Here is a 22,991-nt window from a genome sequence, read left to right on the forward strand (position 1 = left end):
TGGGATGCCTGAAATTGGGGAGGGTTGGTGATGCCCTTACACAGAAAGCTGCTGAAGGCCAGCATTTAGCAAGATTCGTAACAAGATCTGGCATTTCACTGACAACTTCATGTAAAACGCATATATATGAATAATGAGTATATGTGTAATTGATGTGAGCATCTATGCAGATTCAAAAGGGATTTATAACCAAAAGCTTCAGGATTACATGAGCTTACTGTTGCTAGAAATCAAACTGGAACATAGCATTGAGTTAGGGGATACTACAATACTGATTATAGAAGGATCCTGAGATTTTTTTCTGCTAAGATCAGCAGTTAACCACCATGCAAGAAAAGCAGCAGACTAGCTGGACCTCCTTCCTGGTCCAAATGAGATGTATTTCTGGAAAGACAGATTACCTTGGTGGGAATGCTGACAGGTCACACAAACCTGTATTTATTTTGGAGAACAGCAGTGCACTGATGATAATGCTGTCTTTGCTGAGGAGGTATTTTGTTCAGTATCCTCCCCATTTAGACGCTTGTGGTTTCCTACATAAATGATCTCTGGGGATGAAATTTTTAATTCTTTCTTGAAAAGGGACTTTTTTACAGTATGATAGGATTCCATAGGAATAGTTCAATATTCTTCACTGATAGAAAAATTTCCCTGGGTGCCTACTTATTGTAATGCTGACAGCGATAAAGTTAGAGCTATTCATTAACTGCCCCTCCCATTGACAACTCTACATAGTTCTGATTTAAAGCTTTAAATGAGGAATAATGTATTCTTAAGGGAAAAGCTAAAAGTGGTGCATGTCTTTCTCAAGGTATGAAAACCTCAAAACAATAAAAAAAGAACAAAACCAGAACTATGTAGCATAGCTCTTGAGATAGAGCTGACTGATTTCAGCTGCATTTGGCCTTCAGCTGACCCGAGATGTGAGTCATAACTTCTCTGTAGTGGAGTATAAGCAGATCTATGCAATCAATATGATGTAATGTTAAAAAACCCCACAAGCAACAATCAGCCTGGCAGCATCTGCAGAAGGGGCCCTTTTTGCTGCCATTCAAAACCATGAGCTACCTGGAAGGTTTAGGTGGGGCCATTGCTAAACTTACCATAGAATCAGAGAATCGTTAAGGTTGGAAAAGACCTCTAAGATCACCAAATCCAACTCTCAGCCCAACACCACCATGCTTACTGAACAATGTCCCAAAGCACCACGCCTACACACTTTTTGAACACCTCCAGGGGTGAAGACTCCACCACTGCAGCCTGTTCCAATGCTTGACCACTCTTTCAGTAAAAAAAATAAAATAAAATCTAATATTCAATTTAAACCTCTAAACTTTATAATTTTACTGCTGCTGTATATTGATACCTCTCTTGTGACAGTCAGTGCTCATTAAATCCAAAGTCTGTCTTACTGGATATTAAAGACCTGTAGATTACGTCATATATTTGGGCGATTATCTGTCTTTTCCTGCTAGGTCCTGGTTCAGTAATGCATTTAGGCAAATTCTTTCATTAATCTCTACTGAGCTTAAACATATGCTTAAATGTTAACTGGTGGGTGAAGTGTTGAATCAAGCTCTTAAGGAATTAGCATAATTGGCTGTTATTTTGTACAGACTGTGTTTCTAATGGGTTATCTTGCATCCAACTTGCAGCTGAACACTGTGTTAAATACAATGAGTACCATCTACAGCACTGGGACCGTCTGTAAAACCACTGAACCATCTGAGTGTTTGGTGTTGGAGCCAGGTATGGTACTAATCACTGTGTCCTTGATACTGATGGTTCAAAAAGAAAAAACTCAAGGGTGGCTCCTGACTGCAGGAGAACAGGCTGTAATTTCAATAGATATGTCCTGCTATCTAAAGCTCAGTCATCATTTAATTGCATCTTACTGTTAAGGGACAGCTAGAAGCATTGCTGCCCATAAGACATACCATCTCCTACTTATAGGAAGCGAAATTTGGAGAGGGCTGCTCAGCTTGTGTGGCAGCCTGCCTGTCACCTGGGGTTTGACTTATGTTACAGAAAGCCTATTTTTTTCCCCTGTCATCAAAGTCTTGTTGGACTCAATGTTGTGTTGAGGCTGCCCCAAGAATGCTACCAACTTCAGGGAAGCTAATGCAGAGAGAGCATTTAAGGGACTCTGCTCCATGTCTTTTAACAAGAAGAAGGGGAAAACTTTAAATCAGAAAAGTATGCAACAAAATAATGGGATATTCCAGCATATCAAACACAAAGTGTTTTCTTCTTACTTCATGAAATTTCTTCCACTTTGGCTCATTTGTCTGCTGTGAAAGAAGAATATAGAGATTCTGCTTTTTCTAGGCCTAGGACTTTGTTTTGTTTTGTTTTGACAGGTCTGGATGCTATTATGGCCGACAGCACTGATTATCATGAGAGATTGTGGGCCTGGGAAGGCTGGAGAGCTGATGTTGGCAAGATGATGAGACCATTATATGAAGAGTATGTTGAACTTCAAAATGAGGTTGCAAAGCTTAATAGTAAGTCACATTTTTAAATTTTTTTTTCTGGCTCCCATAAATTAGCAAACACACTGTGGTCTTGCACAGGTATTCAAACTCCATAGTTTTTTACACATTGGTGAGCAGCTTTTTTGTATAATTTGCTCTTAGTGTGGACATTGCAAAGTGAGAGGCAGTGCAGAAAGGTAACAATGGTCAGAAATATGTCACCAGCCTGGAACAAAAGGAGCACCTTTCCCAGATGCCACATATATGAGTTCTCTTCATTACACACTGCTTTACCCAGAACTGCGCTGCTTGTGACTTTAGGCAAGCACGCTCAATTCAAACATCTTTGGAGTGCTGATGAGTCTTGGTAACTGGAATGAACAGATTTGGTAGGCCTGGGCCAGCAGATGCAGCCAGGTACTCAAAAAGGATTTTTCCCTAAGGAAAATGTTCTTCCAGTCAGAGATCTCTACACAAATCTTAGGGAATTGTCTTTTCAAGGAACAATGGCAGGTGGCTGCTAATTTAGTTTAGGAGGCTTCTAAAATAGCTTTTGAAGAAGATACATCATCTGTTACTTGGCCAGACTGAGGCTGTATCACCTACTTTCCTATATTCCTCATCTGGTGAAAATTTCCAAGCTGGAAATAGACACTAGGAATAAGAAATTATAGTCCAAATATTTAGACACAAAAAAACCCAAACATTAAAAAGTGGTCCTTATGACCTTCCTCCATAGCAATAAGAAAGAGTCCTCAGCTATGAGACAATTCTACTCCAGGTTTGACGGAGCTCAGTGGACTGGAAAACTTAGTGGAACTGGGAGCTGAATTTCAGTCCTAGTGCCTCCACCTGTCCTGGTGGTTTTATTGTGGGAGGAAGGGGCCCACGAGCACATAACTTCTTAACATCCAACCTGAGCCCTTGGCCTTCCTTCATGCCTATAGGAGCTCCAGTAAGGAGTGACATTTTCCTTTGGCCTCCATCTCTAGCTGTGATGACCCTGATTAGCAGATAAACATGACTCCAATTTTTGCATTTCTTGGTAATCTTCTATTCCTGCCCATCCATGGGGTGGAACCTCAGGGAAGCATTCTCCGTCCCTCCTAGAACTAGAGCATCTCACTTTTCGCTGCTTTTGCTTTAGAGGAAAAGCTGTGAACCTGAATAGGGGGGACAGGGAGCTCCACTGCTCTTGCAGACATAAGCAGTGCCATGTGCAGTGTCCTGATGCTATGTGTCATTGCTTCCAGGTTATTCTGACTATGGGGATTACTGGAGAGCAAATTATGAAGCAGAATATCCAGAAGAATACAAATACAGCCGTGACCAGCTGATTGAAGATGTGGAGAAGACATTTGAGCAGGTAGAGGCAGAAAAAAAAGCTCTCACCTGGGCCACAGGGTTGTGTTTTGTGATGATGGGCTCATATGTCAATGTTGTGAAAGAAGACAAGACCTGCTCTAAACAGGCTAGACTTAGCCTGCATGGAGTTAACAGACACTGGGGGACGTATGTGACATTTTTGCCTCTGCAGTCATTCAAGGACCAACTTGGTCCCCTTGGGCTGCACTGTGCTAGAGGATGGGAAGGAGGGAGCTCTACAGATCTGTGTCTCTCCTCCAGGCAGAGCCCATGGTGGGAGGCAGGTCTCCTGTGCAGCAGATGGCATCCTTGATACTCTGCATGTAAAGTTACCAATAGTGCCTGAGCAGGATTTCTGGGGCTGGGATCTGTACTCAGCACTTGAGTCCAGAAGTGGAGGGCAAAGCTCAGCTGCAGGAGAGTTTAGTCAGAGACAACTTTGAGGCTCTCTGTTTAGGAGTGATGAGTGGGGTACAGGGAAAATAGTTTGTTTCCTTCTCCTCCTCTGCCTCCAGATAAAACCTCTGTACCAGCAATTGCATGCCTATGTGAGGCACCGGCTGGAGCAGGTCTACGGCCCCAAGCTCATCAGCTCCACAGGATGTCTCCCTGCTCATTTGCTGGGTATGTCAATGTGGCCATGCTGTGCAAACCTGACTTTGTATAAAGAACGGTCATCTTCAAGGTGCATGGGAACAGAGTAACCTACCTGTTTAATCAAGATATTAACAAACAGGTTACAGATAAAAGAAGAGGAGAGAAGAAATGGAGAAGTTGTCCCTGGCAGAGATGACACAGGCGCTTAGCAGCCAAGGGAGGTAGGGAAGGCAGGGATCCTTATCCTAACTGCAGCTGGCAGCACCAGCACAAAACTTCAGCATTGGGCTGGGACATTTTCCCCTTTGCTGGAGCCCTTATCTTCCTTAGAAATAAGAGTTTCAGAGAGACTTTTTTTTCCTTTTAAATCTTGTCCCACCCTCCCACATTTCATAGAACCATAGAATCATAGTACGGTTTGGGTTGGAAGGTACCTTAAAGTTCATCTAGTTCCAACCCCCACTGCCATGGACAGGGACATCTCCCACTGCACCAGGCTGCTTAGGCTGCCATCCATCCTGGCTTCATGACTTCACTTTCAAAACATGCAACATCAAGCTGCGGTAACTGTAATGTATGTAAACATGGCAACAGCAATCATGTGGACTAACAGTATAAGCATTCAATTCTGAACAGACCTTTAGGAAGGTGATCAGTCCTGAAACTGTATTGTACGAGTATAGCTGATCTTGAACTGAGTTTGACCTTTGCATTACCTCCCAGAACTGCTCCACTCCAAATCTGAATCAGACCTGTTTAGATGTGTAGGATTCCCTGCTTATGACAGTGCACAACTTATAGAACTGTCTGGCACTTTTGAACAATACATAATCAATCATTTAAATCTGTTTCTCTCTTTTTCTTGAAGGTGATATGTGGGGTAGATTTTGGACAAATCTTTATGCCTTGACTGTTCCCTATCCAGCCAAACCAAACATTGATGTAACTTCTGCAATGGTTGAAAAGGTAAGACATGCTTTTATGCAATATGCATTATGCAACGAATCTACACGGTATAAAAACTACACACCAGATGTCAGCCACTCTCTAGAAAATCATAGCTGCCCTAAGGCAGTCGCGCTGTCAGGAAGGCATTGCCCTCCCTTATCTATTCTCCTCACTTTCTTCCCCACCCTCTTTGACTGGCTTAATCTTGAATCCAAGTCTATTTTCCTCAGAAATGCCTATGCCTTAAGAGATATATGTTGTACATATAAATATTTCAAGTCTTGCAGAGTTGGCTGTTATCAAATATGACCTTTGCCAGCCATTACCATAATCAAATAGTTCGTATATTGCAGGGGTTTTTTTACCAGTCTTGTTTATTTGGATAAGCTAGGAAACTCCAATGCTGCCTGTTATCTTTTTATAAATGCATAGCACCATAAGGTCTGTGCTTGAGATCGGTAGTTCTAGCAGCCATCACAGCACCTTTACCAAACTGAGAACATGGGTGAAGATAACTCTCTCCACACTTGCCTAAATTACACTCCTTTCATAAAATAAAAGGTGACCAGTGGAATGTGGTTCTTGAAATATGATAATTCATCTGAAATCTACCCTCCTCTCGAAGGAAATACTGCATGCAAATGTCATGCTGGCAAGAGAAGGAATAGCTAAATGTGATTCACAAGCAGTTTGCACGAGTCTGCATTAATCTCATCCCTTTTTCACAGTACTGACACCCTTGTAGTTTTAAATTTCTGTATAATGAAGTACCACTATGAGGAGTGTTACTTACAGAGCCTCAGGGAAAAGGCTGGAGTCATCCTTGTTGGTGTATGAGCTCAGTTTAGGATTCCCATCTAACTGAGCTAGCTGTCTGCCACCTAAATGTCTGTGAAAAGTCAGTCCAATAAATGGAGAACTCCTGCCATGTAGAATAATAGAACTGCTGAATGACATTTGAAAATATTCTGGACATTAACATGCAGTAACAACATGATAAGCAAATTCCCTAGGCACATTTGCTAGGATTTACGGTTCTGGCCAAGATCTCCTCTCACATGCATCTGCTGGAAGTGCAGCTCCACTCCTTCAAGTTGTCCCCAGCTGAACTGGCTGAAAGGTCGGATCCCAGATCTGACGTGCTACTGACAGGAATACTTTTTTTATCTTTTCTGCCTTATCTTTTATTGAGGGCTGTGTGGCTGTGTCAGGTGCTATCTGCTGAATCTCTCTGTGGGCAGAAACCTATGTTTTTGCAGGGAAAACACTTAATTCCAGTTCCCAGCAGAATTTAAAGTGCTGAAGGCAGACACTACTGTCTCACTCTCAGTAAGTCAGGTGCTGATGTGAAGTTTCTAGGACATAAATATGAAGTCAGCTGCCCTGCGTTAAACCTGACATTGGGAATAGGCTACATGCAGAAGCTGTGGTTAATGGTGGCTTGTCTTTTTTAGAAATGGGATGCAATGAAAATATTCAAAGCCGCTGAGGCCTTCTTTGCCTCCATTGGTCTCTACAATATGACCGAGGGCTTCTGGAATAACTCCATGCTCACAGAGCCAACTGACGACAGGAAGGTTGTCTGCCATCCTACGGCATGGGATCTGGGGAAAAATGACTATAGGTACTGCAATTGCTATGACCCCTTTTTATAACATCTCCTGAAACACTGATATTTTCACTAAAGGTGCATCACGCTGATTTCTGTTATATTTTCTCCTTATTTATTATTTTCTTATTACCGGTGAGAGGGGAAAGGAAGAAAAGAGAGTGGGGATCCTGTGGGCCTGCAACCTTTCTGTGTAACTTTTTCTGCGAAGACCCAAAGACCGCTCTCAAATTTAAGCAGAGAAGTTAATATTATTTGTATGAATTAGAGGACTAATGACAATGTTCCAGGGCTTAAGAAATAAGCACGAATGTGGGTGCCTGTGGGAACAGCAGGATTTGTGGACACCTATACATCCAGCAGCAAAGGCAGAGGTCCCTAGGTAGTGAGGGAAAACCTCTCAAGGGCCCAAGGTTTATCTTTAGCAGATATATCACAGGTGGTCTTCCAGACTTTCCTGAAAATCCATTAATCTAGTCTGTATTCAGGAAATGAGAGGGATGGTCATAGAATCATAGAATCATAGAATAACCAGGTTGGAAGAGACCCACCGGATCATCGAGTCCAACCATTCCTATCAAACACTAAACCATGCCCCTCAGCACCTCGTCCACCCATCCCTTAAACACCTCCAGGGAAGGTGAATCAACCACCTCCCTGGGCAGCCTGTTCCAGTGCCCAATGACCCTTTCTGTGAAAAATTTTTTCCTAATGTCCAGCCTAAAACTCCCCTGGTGGAGCTTGAGGCCATTCCCTCTTGTCCTGTCCCCTGTCACTTGGGAGAAGAGGCCAGCACCTTCCTCTCTACAACCTCCTTTCAGGTAGTTATAGAGAGCAATGAGGTCTCCCCTCAGCCTCCTCTTCTCCAGGCTAAACAACCCCAGCTCTCTCAGCTGTTCCTCATAAGGCCTGTTCTCCAGCCCCTTCACTAGCCTTGTTGCTCTTCTCTGGACTCCCATGAGAGGGTTGCCATGCAGAGAAGTGTGATGGGGCAAACTCTGTCCCCTCTTGCAGTTCCTGTGGTTACCTGGGGAAAGAGGATCCTCCCAAAAAGAGCCTTATTGAAAGCTGCCAGCCTCACACCTGTGGCAGGCAGGCAGGTAGCAGCTGTCTGGGCCACTGTCTCTCTCACCATAAACACTTTGCTCTGTTGCACAGGATCAAGATGTGCACCAAAGTGACCATGGATGACTTCCTGACTGCACACCATGAGATGGGCCACATTGAGTACGACATGGCATACTCTGCGCAACCCTACCTGCTCAGAGGTGGTGCCAATGAGGGCTTCCACGAAGCAGTAGGTGAAATTATGTCACTTTCTGCAGCCACTCCTCAGCACCTGAAAACTCTTGACCTCTTAGAACCAACTTTCCAAGAGGATGAAGGTAAATAAATGTGTAAATTTATTTGTGTTTAATTGAAAACACTTGTAGGACTTCGCAGCAGAAGATCATGTCTGCAAGCTGACTGAGTGAGAAGCTTCTAAAAATCCTACCCCACCAACTTACTAAAAATACTATTTTTTTTCTAAAATCACATCATGAAGCAAGGAACGCTACTTTATCATGCTGCTATATGATTTAGAAACAAATAGCTCACACTTCATTACCTTTAGTACTGAACAACTCATCCCAAAATTTTCATAGTTCATTTGGATGTGTCTTTTCAATTTCTACAGCGTGAATCTGTACATATCTCTACCAAGGTATGTGTTCAGCAGTTCAAATGAAACTGAAGCCTTGAGATTTACATCTCCCTTTTAAATGAATACTGAGTGGACAGCGTAGGTAGGACTTCTTAATGCCGTTTGGCTTCTCTGACCATTACCTTCTAAGAATAGAGAGGTACCAAAGTCCTCAGCTCAAAATTCCCCAGAGCATGGTAAGGTTTCAGTGGAGGATAATGACAGGTAAATGCCAAAGGGTTAGGTTATTTAAACAGCTGAGGGAAAATAAAGAGACACAAAACTGTATATAATACTTAAGTGATCTTTTCTTGTGTTTTTGTTAGCAGTATTATTCCTTCCACTTTTTTCTTAGTGAAAAACTCTACTTCAAGCCAGATGTAAGCTAGCTGTAAAAGGAAGAAACTCTAGCTGTCTAATCAGATACTAATTGCTACCATAACCATTATCTTAACTACTTCTCTCTTCAGAAACTGAAATCAACTTTCTGCTCAAACAAGCGCTAACAATTGTTGGAACAATGCCTTTTACTTACATGCTGGAGAAGTGGAGGTGGATGGTGTTTAGGGGTGAGATTAAAAAGCAGGAATGGACAAAGCGGTGGTGGGAGATGAAGTAAGTTTGAGAAACAAGGAGGATTTTTTGCAAATTACACTGCAAAACCATCACTCCCTAGTTGCTTAACATACTGAGCTACCTGTATCCCACATAGTACAGGATTTGTCTCTCTACAAAGCCCCGTAGAGTGTCAGGTAGAAACATGGCATGTGGTGCAGACAAGGTCACACAACCATGTATCCCCGTTAGCACTGTGTTCAGCCTTGGGTAGTTTACCCTGCCTCTCAACAAACTTCGTCCCCATTTCTAATGTCAGCTTCTGGGATAAAGACAGCCCGTGGCCTTAGCACAAGATGTTCCAGATCCTAGGATCAACAGAGCCATCTCCCCGACACATGCCCCAAGACATCTATGTAGCTCAATTGACAGCCCTTCTCTCAGTTTCATCAGGCAAATGGCTGGTTTACTCCCCACCTCCTTAAGGGCAAGTGGAAAGTGAAGTTCATTGTAATTACCATCTTGAGAAGCATACAGATCTCAACTGATCCTATATCCATGGACGTCTGTCTGCTTTGCATTTCCCCCCCATTCTAGAGTTGTTTTGAAGGCAACTTGTCTGGGAGACTCCAGATTGAGTCTTCCTCACTTGTGTATTAGGATACCATCTTTCTTGATCAAGAAAATACAGTTCCCTTGGCATGTAACACCCAGAGGTGCCTTTTCAGATTATGCACACCAGCTAATCTTTCTTCAACTCCCTGGAGCTCAAGATTAAAAGCGGTTTGATTCAGACTGGAGTTTGTAATTTCCTGGGGTAGTTAACATGATGGCAGAAAAATACAAAGAAACCAAACAAGCCCCACACTGAGAATAGAGCCTGCACTCTCACACAAACTCAAACAGTGAGCCTCCATCAGCAAACAAAATCTATAATAAAACTTGATATAAGCAAGCCTCTTGACCCACAATAAAATTCAGTCAGCTTCGATTTATTCAAAAGTAGCAGAGATGTCAGAGAAACAAAGAATGACAAATTGTTCAGGGAATCTTATCACATCTGTTGCGGCACTGCAAAACTCTCTGCTGGAACAAGACCCTGAAATAAAGGTTTATGGAAAATATTTCCATGTAAGCTTATTACCATTTTTAGAAATTAGGCCATGGGTTAGTTTCCATAGTGCTGCTCAGGAAGCATGCTGTCAGGAGAAGAAAATAAAGGGAAACTGCACAACAGGCCATACACCTTTTAGGTCACCCAGTCAGTGCCTGCTCTTATCCAGGGATAGATCAGGGCATGAAATATTTGTGAAGCTCATCTTGTAGATTATTTCACACCACAAATCACTCGCTGCACACTCTGCTATCATACAGATCCCTTTCTTGACCAACCATTTCAAAATGCTTCTTTGTGATCTCCAGCAGAGGAGCAGTACTTATTTGGGGTTATTGGGAGCTGTATGATCTTCTTGTGTTTGGAAGTGAGAGAGGTGCCCATATGTATCAGACACTACAGAGGAAGAGCAGGGTCAGATTATTTTTTCTTATTATCTACTAATGGAAATCCCATGTTTTTCCTTCATTCCTAGGAGAGAAATAGTTGGCGTTGTTGAACCCGTCCCTCATGATGAAACCTATTGCGACCCTGCAACACTCTTTCATGTGGCCAATGATTATTCATTCATAAGGTAGTTCTATACTTGCTCAGTTTTTAATTTCTGACCTACACTTCGGGTGAAGAACAAGCCCTGACTACCCAAAACACCTACTGGAGAGTGTCAGGACACAATCTTATTTTGTTTAAAGACCTGACTGAAGGCCACTTGTTTCAGTGGAAGTTTTTCTGTGGACGTCAGGTGCGGCTCTGTAGCAGTTTCTGAGCAGCCAGGAGGCTGCTGATCTTCTTATTGACCAGAGAAACTTTGTGATGCCATCAAACCAGCAGGAACACACCTGTATGAGGTACTTGCCTCTTGGGGAAACAATGTGTCCTGAACCACTGTCACCGAAGACATGCACATGCAGCCCTGAAGCAACTAATTCTGGACATCCCTCCACATTCCAGCTGCCTTATTTCAGAGGGCTCAGCCAGACCAGAGAGTTAAGCCTTAATAATCTTACTCTGAGTTTATGTAGCAGCAAACAGATTTGGGGCTCTTCTCCTGCATTTGGTCTTAGCATTTTGTTGAATCTGCATTAGCACAGGTTATAAATGTCAGCTGGCCTCCTTTCCTGTGGTGGAGTCTCTCAGGCAGGAGCACCAGCTGACACAGCAGAGATTTCCAAGGGTTCGAGGGTTTCCTTGCCAGATAATTAACAAAACCTGTAGCTTTCTTCTCCTTACCTTTCCTTTAGGTATTACACCAGGACCATCTATCAGTTCCAATTTCAGGAGGCACTTTGCAAGGCAGCTAACCATGCTGGCCCTCTTCACACATGTGACATTACCAACTCCAGAGCAGCTGGTCAGAAGTTGAGGTAACGAAGCAAATTTCTCATATGTAGTAAATTAAAAAACCTGATTCATCCTTGAAATCTTCTGCGTGTATGAGATTGAAGCAGGAATGCACGTTGCCTGAAAATTTAGCATACATCTACTAAGTCTATTTTGATAAGTTGACTAAATTTGTATCAGATGAGGATCTAAAAATCCAAGATTTAATTGCTTGTTAATGACAAAATAATTTAATTTTATTTATAGGAATGATTGGTGGAAAGAGGGAATTTAGAAGCAAAAAAGATAACTTTTATACCAATTGCAGATTGTTTTGCTAGATGTCTAGGTGGAACATAGCAATAACATATACTACTTCTCTTTCCAAAACCACAGACAATTGCTTGAATTAGGTAGATCCAAGCCCTGGACTGAAGCACTGGAAAGTGTAACAGGAGAGAAATACATGAATGCAGCACCCTTACTCCACTACTTTGAGCCTCTGTATGCATGGCTGCAAAAAAACAATTCTGGCAGATACATTGGTTGGAAAACAGACTGGGCTCCATGTAAGTATGGCTTGTGGGTGAATTAAGGACGTCTGTTAGTCCTCACAACCTTTGATCAACAAAATCCCTCCCTCTTTTATCTGATGAAGGCTCTTCTTCCTATGGAAGCAAGGTTATGGGAAATATACACCAAGCAGTAAGTTTTACTCATAGGAAGGCAGATAGGCTCCCTCATGGCCAAAGCTGGAGGAGTCAGCACTTACAGGGTTTATCACAGGCTCAGTTCATTTTCAGAAATAGAATTTCTTCCCTTTTTCATAGTGGAAACACTAAGAATGTGGGATGACTATGCAGAGGGAAGAAATACCAGAGGCTTGGACTTGTCTGCTGCTCACCTGAGAACAGTGTTCGTGTTCTGCAGGACTGGGAGGCAATGGTCCTGGAAGCCTTAGGACCCTGAGCTGGGAGTGTAGGGGCAAACCAGTACAGGAAAATTACTACTATTGTGTTTGCTGTCGTGTGCAAGTCGAAGAAGGAGTTTCAAGGTGAGGAAAGGACAATGGAAAAATGCATTTTTCATCATGTTTTGGTAACATTGGGTGTTGAACCACTCATATTACATACCTGTAACCATTGCCAGTACTGGAGAACACCATAACACAGTGCTGTGCCTGTCTCTAACAGTGGGATTCACCTAGCCAGTCACTGACATTTGCACCTCAGCTGCTCATGCTCCATGAAGGTAATGAGGCTTTTCCTTTGGGAGAAGTCTAAAGAAGGCCAGAGGACTATACTCTAGATGTGCTCTCTCTTTATACCTGCTACAAAGACTAACGTGGGTGACTGACAGCTCAGGGGTGGATGTTTGCAGTAGAGATGGCTGAAACAGAAGCAGATCAATCCTGTCAAGCTAGCCAGGGAGAGCAGAGGAGTCTGTAAGGAAATTCTAGCTACCCCAGTGTTTCCTAGGTACTTAGCTTCCTGTCATTGCAGCTCTGCCATGTATCTTGTTTCTGTTTAAACTAGATTCTAGTGATGCCATCAAAGTGCGCATCAGCCTGAAGTCAGCACTGGGGGACCAAGCGGTAAGTATGTTTGTTTTTCCCATGACTTGGGCAACACAGATATGTGCTAATGGCTCTTGGAAAATAAGGCATGGTATAGCTGATCTTTGAATCTGAAAAGTGGCATCAGCTCAGTTGAAGGGCTATTATATAAAAAATGTCTTGTTTGAGTTAGTGGTCAAGAGTCCTTCAAAGATTAGCGGAGGGACCTCTCCAGGGAGTGATTCCACCCATTTTAATAAAGGCATCTCAGCTAAATGAGATGAGTTGTTCTGTGGGGGTATTGGTCATTTTTTACGTGCCACAGGGCAGCCTGGAGCGCTGGCACAGGGGGACTCATGTACCTGAAAATGGCTGTTATTTTTCCCAGCTATGCTGACATGTCTTAATAAAGCCTCTGTGTAAATTCTTCTAATTTCCATTATCATGGCTATGGGGTTTGCTTTCAGAAGTTATTATTAGAGCAGCTATTTCACTTTCAAACGCAGATCCAAAGCAGAGGGGTTGAATCCCACTCCCTATTCTGAAATGTTCTTGGTTTCACAGTGAAACACTGCAGACAGTATTTCTTTGTAGATTTTTGTTTGCCTGTGTTCCACAGTCTTTCAAGGCCTGGATATATTCAACTCCCTCCCTGCCCTCCAAGCCTTTTACAGAGGCAGCTTTATTATTAAGACTGTAGGGAGCAGCACAGCTGCTTTTGTTTCAGACCAGGAGAAGGGCTTTCATTCCCAAGAGCTTGTCTGCCCTCCCCAATTATACCAGCTGGTCCAAGAAAATATATTACAGCAACTGAAAAAGCTCATCAAAGCTGAAGATGGCTTTTAAGGTTTTAAACAGAGTGTTGGCTTAGCCCATCTGTTTAACCCAGGCTGATAATTTGCTCCTTATTGTAGCTGTGCCTCTATGTGCTAATCTCACAGAGACAGTGTAGAAGGCTTAAGTGCAGACACTTCATTCCTGTTAATGGTCATTTTCACCTTGCAGAACATCAGTAATTTTCCAAGAATGGGTATGTCATCAGTCAGGTCATTTAGACCTGCACGTCAGAGCCTATTGGGCTACCAAGGACAGAATACTTTGAGCTCATTTTTCATATGAATTGATGCTCTTGCCTCTATCACTCTCTCACATGCAAGCCCCACTGGGGTTTTATTGCTTCCTAGATCACTGAGTCGAGTTAGATACAATTCAAAACTGATATCAACAGCATGAAAAGGTTCCATATTACAACACATTTATTAGTCATTACGGTTAATGTTTAGCTTAACATCATTTTTATACCTGCCTTTTGCCATCATAGTCTTTTGTTGTGCAATTGAGCAGCTGTAAAACAATCTCATACAGATTACTTAATTTGAATTATTGTACGGACAGTAGGTTCTTAAGCTCTAAAGAGCAAGCCATGTATTTTCCTCTCAAAACCATCCCACATCACCACCTTGCAAGAAATCTTTTCCATTCTTTAGTTTTCTGCCTCCCCACTAATTTCCCTTACAGTGAGCTCTTGGGAATATGACCCTGAGTGCCGGTATGGTACTTGCATGAACTGGCATAAAGAAAACGCAGGGGGAATCTCGGGCAGGAATCTCAGCCTGGCTACACAGAGCAGTGTGTTTTGGCTGCTTTACATAGCCCACAGAGCACATGAGCTGGGAACCTGGTGTAACTGCTTCTTTAAGATGTATTTTGAGCTGCTTTGCACCCAGCGGTGCAGAAAGCATTCTGAGTACGCCAGCAAATCGTTTTGTATTTCTACTATTTAGCATTGGATAGACCAGAAAGGGAAAGACCCTCCCCACCCCCATCCTCATGCACACGCTTCTGCATATGGAGCTTAACTGGGGGAGCAGCAGGGGCAACTGCAGTGCAGGCAGTCCTGCACCTCTCAGCTATGTCCACTGGCTGTTACCAACAGGGGAGTTTCAGCAGCACAAAGTTCTGGCAAATTAAGCATTCAGACTCACCAGTGGGCTTACGCCAGCTGTTCCAGAGTGTGTGCTGCTGCAATTACCCTGCTAATTGTTTTCAGGCTGATGAGATTAAAGCTGCAGTCATAGCATTGCTGGATCACCAGTGCAGCTGATGAGGCTGAAACACCCACAGCTTTGCTTCAACTGGGGCTTTATGAAAATGCCCTCCCAAGGGAAACTGCTGAATTACTTGAGGTCTGTCTTATTTAAAATAATCGATTCAAGGACTGCCAGTCCCCTGACTGCCGCTTGAAAACAGGACCTCTCTTCAAACATTAATTCAGAATTCCCCTCTGGGTCAATTTCATGTGTGTTATTACATTGTAAAAGGCTGGCACACAAGAAGACATTAGGGAATGGAGAGCTGTCAGCCTGCAGGCATTTAGATGTATTTTACAATGGAAAATCCTTTCTGAATCACAGGCCAGACTTCCTCTGTCTTTCAAGTCACACGTGGGATCTTGAAGGGAACGTGGTATAACACAGCAGAGGCACTTGGCAAACTTAATTTCTCTCTGAAAGCAAAGCAGCCTCTGTATCAAACAGTGAGCACCAAGGCAGGTTTCACATATGCCTTGGGAAGGCATGTGTGTAGTCATTACTCAAATACAGATCAGAAGCCAGCCTGGTATGTCCCATCCACACAGCTGGTAACGGTATTTATAAAGGCACTTGAGAGGCACAGTGGCAATTAAAGTACATTAGACTGGAAGAGACAAAATATACACTATGGAAACAAATAAATGATTAAAAAGCTAAGATGCTAAGTGCAGAAAGCAACAGGAGAGGAATCAAGCTCAATTAGCTCCTGGTTAAGGAAAAAAAAAGTCTAAAAAAGAAAAAGCACTGCAGAGCCTCAAGGTGATGGGGATGCATGAAAAACTGGGAAACCCACGACAATAGCATTGTTGGCTGTGATGGTGAACACTGCCAGCTGCTGGAGACAACAGCTGTAACGAGAGTGAGCTCAGCACAGGGCTTTGCTTGTCACCCAGCAGGCAGAAGAAAGCCCGGAGCATTTGCCAAGGCAAAGGTGACTCACAGCTTTGTCCCTTGCCAGCCTGGACAGCCAGAGCTGGCAAAGCCCCTGGTCCCCCCCATGCTGTGAGGGTAGGGCTGGGGCTGCTCTGCTAGCAGGGGCTGTGGGTCACCTGCATGTTTCTTGAACAGACTGACTGCAGCAGGCTCTTTCTGCACTTCCCTCTCTTGTATTATCTCTCTTTGGTTTATATCAATGTCAAGAGGAGGGCAGGGTTGAAAAATGCAGATGGATTTTATAAAGCCTGTTATAACAGAGCTGCCTTCTACCACACCTTCCCACACGATACTTGAGAAAGTCAGGAGCAGTGTAAAACTATCACTGACAGTATTTATAGGCATTCCCTAAACGCAATCAAATCTATGTTTTTGGGGGATGAAAAAAATTGCCACAGAGTTACAATAGGAATTGTCCCTTTGTGCACATGAACAGACCAGGCTGCATTATCAGGTGGGTTTTCCCCCCTGTACGGCTTTCAGTTTCTGCCCTCATAGGAGCTGTTTTTAACTTGCACTGCAAATAACTTTGCACTGATAAGGCAGGCTGGGAGGAGCCTGCACACAGGCAGTGTATTTTTTCATACCACCTACCTATTCTACAGTGAAAAACAATGCTGCAGAAATACTGATGCAAAGAGGTTTTTTACCAAAACAAAACAAACCTTAAACAAAAATCCCACCTCATCAAGCAAATAAGTGAGCCACTGTCACATAATAACCTCACCCTGAAGTTTATCCTCCTTAAAAGAGCAGACTTACAATAAAATTATATGATTAAAACAAAGTCTAAATTATGAAATCTTTAGACTTCAGATAGAATGTAAAACCCTTTGTAAGAATAATGTTGTTTGTGCTACCTTTCCTCATGGTAAGGCAGGGAGATGGGCTGGGACTGCAGGGACTGCAGTATATTCACGAGTCCCAGGTAAAGCGGAACAGCAGGGATGCCTGCTTAGTTATTCTCCTGCAGAGCACCTAGATTAACAGAGATAAAACGTTTGAGTATGTTCCTGAAGTGCTGTCATGGCACAAATAAATAATACTGAAGTGCATGCCAAGCATTACAATTGCTGTTTCCTTTTAGAATGATTTCTTAGTGTCAGATAACTTGCTGTACAATTACCATCTCTGATGAATTTCTTTTGTGCTGTTTTTGCAGTATGAATGGGATGAAAACGAGCTCTTCTTGTTCAGGTCATCTGTCGCCTATGCCATGAGAAAATACTTTGCAGAGGTGAAACAACAGCAAGTTAACTTCCAGTGAGTGGCTTGTTTAATTGTGCTGGCCATGTCTATGTTGCTTCTGGTTTGCTAGTGGCATGAACTAGTGGAATTAATTGCGCCCTCTGTCAAATGTAAGGTGACAGCAAACAATGTGAAAAATTAGCTAGTTGTAAAAGGCAGGATGCCAGTTTGGTTACGTGTTGTCTTCTTTCTTCGTTCAGGAGGCTGAAGCTCAAGTGTAATGTACTAAAGTTAGATAAATTCCAGGGGAGCAGAAGGCTATGTATCCCACAGCTTATCAGTGGTGAAAGTGAGCCTTGAAAATTTGTGCCTGACATTTATATGGGAATATCAGGGAAGAGACATTGATGAGACATACAAAAAATTCTAACAATGTATGTGTATGGTACTGGATATCCACGAGGTTTTGGGCCCAAGAAAGATAAACTTTTAATTATAAAGCACTAGAATTCCATGCAGACTTACTAATCTTATCAAGGTTCACTTACAAACATAAAACCTATCATCTGACATTGGTTTTGATAAGAAACCCAGCCCTTTTTGTTAGGTGTCTTCAAGACTTTTCAGAAGCTATCTACTTAAGCTCTTTGATACTACTTTATTAATCAGTCATGTAACATCTAGGATCTATTCCCTTCTATATAAGGAAGAAGGATTTTTTTTTTCACTTGGTACTTCATACATCACTTCATTCTAGATGTCTGTCCCAAACAGTCAAAAGGCCCCAAACACTGTCTGTTCTGAAGCTGATTTTGTGCTTTGGAAAATTACTCCAAGGATAGTCTTAGGTAGGAGGTTGACTTTCTCCATCTCAAGTTACCAATTAGCACATAGGAAGAAGATATTGTTAGGAAAATTAATTTCACTTCCTAGTTGAGGCCACTAAGAAGCATTCACTTACCACAAACTAACCTTCTGGCATTGCCCATCGAACACGAGTGTTTACTTGGCTGAATTTAAAGCTAATGTCATCTCAGCAATCAAAACCCACATTCTCTTCTGTTTCTCATTCAGGGTTACAGATATTCATGTGGAGGAACAGACACAAAGGATCTCCTTCTACATTACTGTCAGTATGCCGGGTAATATCAGTGATATTGTGCCCAAGGCTGACGTGGAAAATGCCATCAGGTGAGATTTTGCTCTCTGGGGTGAAAAAAACAACCAGCCAGGTGAATGGCTGAAGGGAAAACAGTGCTGAAGTCGGCTGAGGCAGAAGGGGTGATGACAAAGTCACTTCTCTAGTTAGCATGGAAATAGTGGGAGGAGAGAAACTCTTATAACTGAAAGAAGACAGTCCATCTGTCTGATGGTGTCTTGGACAACAGCCAGTGTAAAATGCTTCCAGGGGCTTCTAAAATTGCCATAACACACCTAATTGCATCATACCTTGCCAGGAAATATCATTGCTCAAAGTTTTACAGGAACTAGCTAACATTCTGAAAACCAGAGTACAGTAATAGTCTGTGCATGCACGCATGCATGTTTTCTTCCTCTCATTAGTGAAGACTGAGGGTAAGATTTATTGTATAGCAAGGACTCCAGAGTACAGATGTATTAGAAAGTCATCCAGATGGATTTAATTATACAGAAAAGAAGAGGTCAGAGCAGGAGCTGGTTCCCACTTACGGGTCAATGAAGAGGTTTTGTATAGCGCAGTATGACACCACTGTAAGTCATAGCTGTAAAAATGATAAGTATAGCTGCAACTCTGCAGTTGGTCATGGATAAAGTGCTGGGGGAAAGAAGAGGGCACAAATCTGAAAGCAACACAAGATGGGGTTGAAAAAGCAGTTGGAGAAGCTGTTGAACCGAGGGAGGAGAATGCACTTATGAAAGTCACTGTCTGGTTAACGCTCAGTGGCAGAAGTAGACGTTCAGGAAACAAGGCAGAGAAAATACATCAAGGGAAAAGATTATCAGGGCAGTGCATAACTTAGGGTAAAGAGAATAAGAGGCAAAATGCAAATAGAGAGGGAGACCAGAAGGCTGTTTCCCTCATTTTGATAAATGATAAGACTAAGTTTAAGAGTTCATAGAGCATCTGAATGTATCAGTCAAGCTGCAACAGATGAAGGGCCTAAATTACTGTGCTTGCCACCCAACAACCTATGGCAGAAGAAATATGAGTTCAGCAGCACTTTCTGGGCAGTCTTTTCAACTGTGCAGTTAAGGAGAAATTTGACATACTGGAGATTCATAAAACAACTAAAAAGTGTTTATTTCCTTCCGATAAATGTGTGAAACTCTTTGAATTTGTTCTTGATGGCAGGATGTCTCGAGGTCGAATCAACGAGGCTTTCAGACTGGATGATAACACGCTGGAGTTTGTGGGCATACTTCCAACCCTGGCCACACCTTATGAACCACCGGTCACCATCTGGTTAATTATATTTGGGGTGGTTATTGGCCTGGTTGTCATTGGAGTTATTGTCTTGATTATCACTGGGCAGAGAAATCGAAAAAAGTGAGTCATATTTTTGATATTATTACCATCATGAGCACTGGGAGACATCCTGATGATTGAGTCATCAAAGTACTTAGGGATGGGCTGCCAAATCTAACTGAAGCAAGTTAAGGAATTAGAGCTTATTATCTCCCTCCCATCAACAGTGATGGCTAAAGGTTCAGATCCCTGCTTTTCAGTGCAAGGCAGTTTAGTCCAATTTCCCCGTCATCATTAGTTTAACCAAGGGAGCCGGACTCTGTGGCTGCAGGGGGCTGTGGCATGGCCAGGCTTCTGCAAACCCTGTTGTGAGGTGGATGGAGTCGTCTGCTTGGGAACACTGTGCCTTCTCCAGCAGCAGAGTTGCCCACATTCATCAGCACCTGTAATTATCAATAAACTTGTTGGAGTCTGTCCAGTAATGTAATTTTCTTTAAATATTATTGCATTAACAGCAATGTAGCTGGGTTGGTTTCCTGTCTCTCGATTAATGGTTTTCTAGGAGTGTAGTATGTCTGCTACAATATTCCCAGTTAACCACAGTATTATTTACAGGAGGGGATTCTGGGGATTCAGAGAGACTTGAACTGAACAGAGATTTCTAATATAAAATAAATATTCATTACAGGAGAGCAAGAGAAAGTGGGAGTGAAGCTGGAAACTCTGAAACGGTGAATCCTTACAACGAAGAAGGAAAAAGTAACATGGGTTTTGAGCCATCTGAAGAGACACAAACATCACTTTAGAAGATGTGGCTACATTAAGGGTTTCTTTTTCTTGGGGTTTCTTTGGACAGTAGAGCACAGCAAGGATGAAAACACCATGGATGTCATCAAACATAATGACTTCTGGTTGACTGTTAATCTACCGGTTCACAGGCAACAACAACTAAATTTGCTATTTATGTGGTAACTAGAATACATAAAAAAATGGGAGATATATATGTCCTGTGGCTTTTCTATGAATTATGCGCATAATATTACATACTATTTGTGCTGCTTTTCAGAAGTGTGTTGCATCCAACTTCTCCTTGTTTTCTCTGTAATGAGATACAAAAAATTGGAAGCATGCAGTCGTATACAGATCAAGACAGACATAAGAATAACTCACATACTCCAAATATCCATGAAGAACATCTTGATCTTTCCAGATGGAGACCTCAAAAGTGTACTTTAACAGACAGTAAGAAAAAAAACTTTACCACCAGAAGCACCTTAGTGATGAAGAACTCAATTAGATATGAAATAACTGAAACGTTTGCATCTTAAGGAAACCTGTATTGATCTAAAATGGATACTGAATGAAGACTAACAGGCACTGGAACTTTGTTAGGAAGTTGTAACATAAGTTATTTTTCTAACTTTTTGCTTGATAAGTATTGTAGAGACCAACATGCCCATACCCTTCTCAGAAAAACCAGAATAATTAAGAAATCTCTGTGTTATGTTGTCACCTAAAAATGGAATGAACATCCTTAATACTAAATGATCAACATGCCTTTGTTTTTTCAGTTCCTTAACCATTGCTTCCACTTGTAACAAGTATTGCTTTACAAATACTGCATACTTCAAATAGAAATTGCAGAGAGGGCAGTAGATCGAGTCTTGGGATGCTCAGGTTGCACATGAAAAAGAAAAGCTCTTCACGAGGCGGGTAGGGCAGTGCTGTCACAAGTTACCTATTCCATATTCTAGGAGAGGCTGTAGAATCTCCACGTTTAGAGTTGTTCAGGGCTCAGGTAGACAAAGGTATGGGAGACTTAGCAGTGGGGACAGTCTCACTCAATCAGAAGTTTGGCTAGATGACCTACAGATGTCCCTTCCAGGCAGCATTCTATGATTCTGTGTCTTGTAGGTCCTGTGCCATACCTGACACAATGCCAGTGCAATTGTTCCATACACACGAGAGTTGCTGAAAGGCACAAGGTGTTTACTCAGTCTCATGTTCTGACAAAGACTCAGTAGCAAACGTAAACCTGCATGAAAAACATTCAGCAAAGGCACAGACTCTTAGCCTCAAAATTATCAGAAGCTATTATCAGAAAGCACTCAAATGTGTATCTGAAAACATACAGCTGGGCTCTGGCTCATGAAACACTCCTGCTCCACACTCTTTTCCTGTTTAAGAGATAAGACTCTTAAATGACACAGTTCAAAATGGTAGGCAAATGATACTAATTAACTGCAAACTAGGCAAGGATGTAAATGAATGTAAAATAATTTTTTTTTAATTTGCCTACCTACATCACATATCCCATAGCCATGACATCCCCAAACCTTAGCACTTTAGCTGAACTTTTAGTATAAATTCAGCTATATGTGGTCTTCCGATTTACCGTGCAGTAACAGAAAAGAAGAATGACAAAGCTGGAAACAATCAAGTAATGTAATTAGTCATGCCAGCCATCTTCAGATCTGTTGTTAAGATTAACATTTCCATTAAGGCAAAGCTTTCATTTCAAAGCAATTAGTTTTAAAAGCTGCACTATGAATCAAAAAACACCATTCAGGATTGTCAAACATAAAGCCACTAAAATAACACAGCAGGATGTCGGAAGAATATAAATAAAAGGACAATGTTTATATTAAAAAACTCAGCCACATGCATTAACCCCAACAATGTGTCACACTCTATTCTAGTGTTCCCACCCTCCTCTCATATTTTATCTGTGTCAGCACTCCTTCCTGAGTCCTTCTCTGGGTCAGCGCTTCTTGGCACAGCTTGGTACACAGGCAATACCATACCATGCGCTGCCTCCCCATCATGTGCAGCCCCTCAGCCCCTCAGCCCTGTGTAGATCCCCACAGTCGTTTGCATGATCCCAAATGCTGCTTTCCCTCAAACACACACACAGCTTCTCACATAGACAGGGATGCACTCAGCTAGCCAGCTTCCAGTGCTTGGAGCAGGCAACACCAGCAAGTGTAGGTGTTGGAGCCTCTGCCTGGCCTGAGACTTTTACTTCTTTCTCCCCTCTCCCCATATGTTGGCACCCTGCATTTCTTACTCTTTAGGTTCATATGAGCTCAAACTGCAGCTGGAGGGATTCC

At 42.4% G+C, this 22,991-nt stretch overlaps 2 protein-coding genes across 3 annotated transcripts in view; both read left to right on the forward strand.

Annotated features, from left to right (window-relative positions):
• ACE2 (angiotensin converting enzyme 2) overlaps positions 1-21,277 on the forward strand; it is a 28,733-nt gene extending 7,456 nt beyond the window's left edge. For both annotated transcript variants that reach the window (XM_069874689.1, XM_069874680.1), the window contains 16 exons: positions 1,656-1,749; positions 2,361-2,504; positions 3,728-3,840; positions 4,355-4,463; positions 5,305-5,402; positions 6,839-7,008; positions 8,152-8,378; positions 9,148-9,292; positions 10,822-10,920; positions 11,588-11,710; positions 12,063-12,235; positions 13,202-13,260; positions 17,410-17,510; positions 18,510-18,626; positions 19,768-19,962; positions 20,570-21,277. In XM_069874689.1, coding sequence (XP_069730790.1) covers positions 1,656-1,749; positions 2,361-2,504; positions 3,728-3,840; positions 4,355-4,463; positions 5,305-5,402; positions 6,839-7,008; positions 8,152-8,378; positions 9,148-9,292; positions 10,822-10,920; positions 11,588-11,710; positions 12,063-12,235; positions 13,202-13,260; positions 17,410-17,510; positions 18,510-18,626; positions 19,768-19,962; positions 20,570-20,687 — 2,085 coding nt within the window. In that variant the 3' untranslated portion in view covers positions 20,688-21,277. The remainder of the gene's footprint in view (positions 1-1,655; positions 1,750-2,360; positions 2,505-3,727; positions 3,841-4,354; positions 4,464-5,304; positions 5,403-6,838; positions 7,009-8,151; positions 8,379-9,147; positions 9,293-10,821; positions 10,921-11,587; positions 11,711-12,062; positions 12,236-13,201; positions 13,261-17,409; positions 17,511-18,509; positions 18,627-19,767; positions 19,963-20,569) is intronic.
• The window catches only part of AP1S2 (adaptor related protein complex 1 subunit sigma 2), a 216,039-nt gene that overhangs the window by 96,122 nt on the left and 96,926 nt on the right, over positions 1-22,991 (forward strand). The gene's annotated exons all lie outside the window — the stretch shown is intronic.

The sequence above is a fragment of the Phaenicophaeus curvirostris genome, chromosome 1 (assembly GCF_032191515.1).
Source record: "Phaenicophaeus curvirostris isolate KB17595 chromosome 1, BPBGC_Pcur_1.0, whole genome shotgun sequence".
In the NCBI taxonomy this organism is placed as follows: domain Eukaryota; kingdom Metazoa; phylum Chordata; class Aves; order Cuculiformes; family Cuculidae; genus Phaenicophaeus; species Phaenicophaeus curvirostris.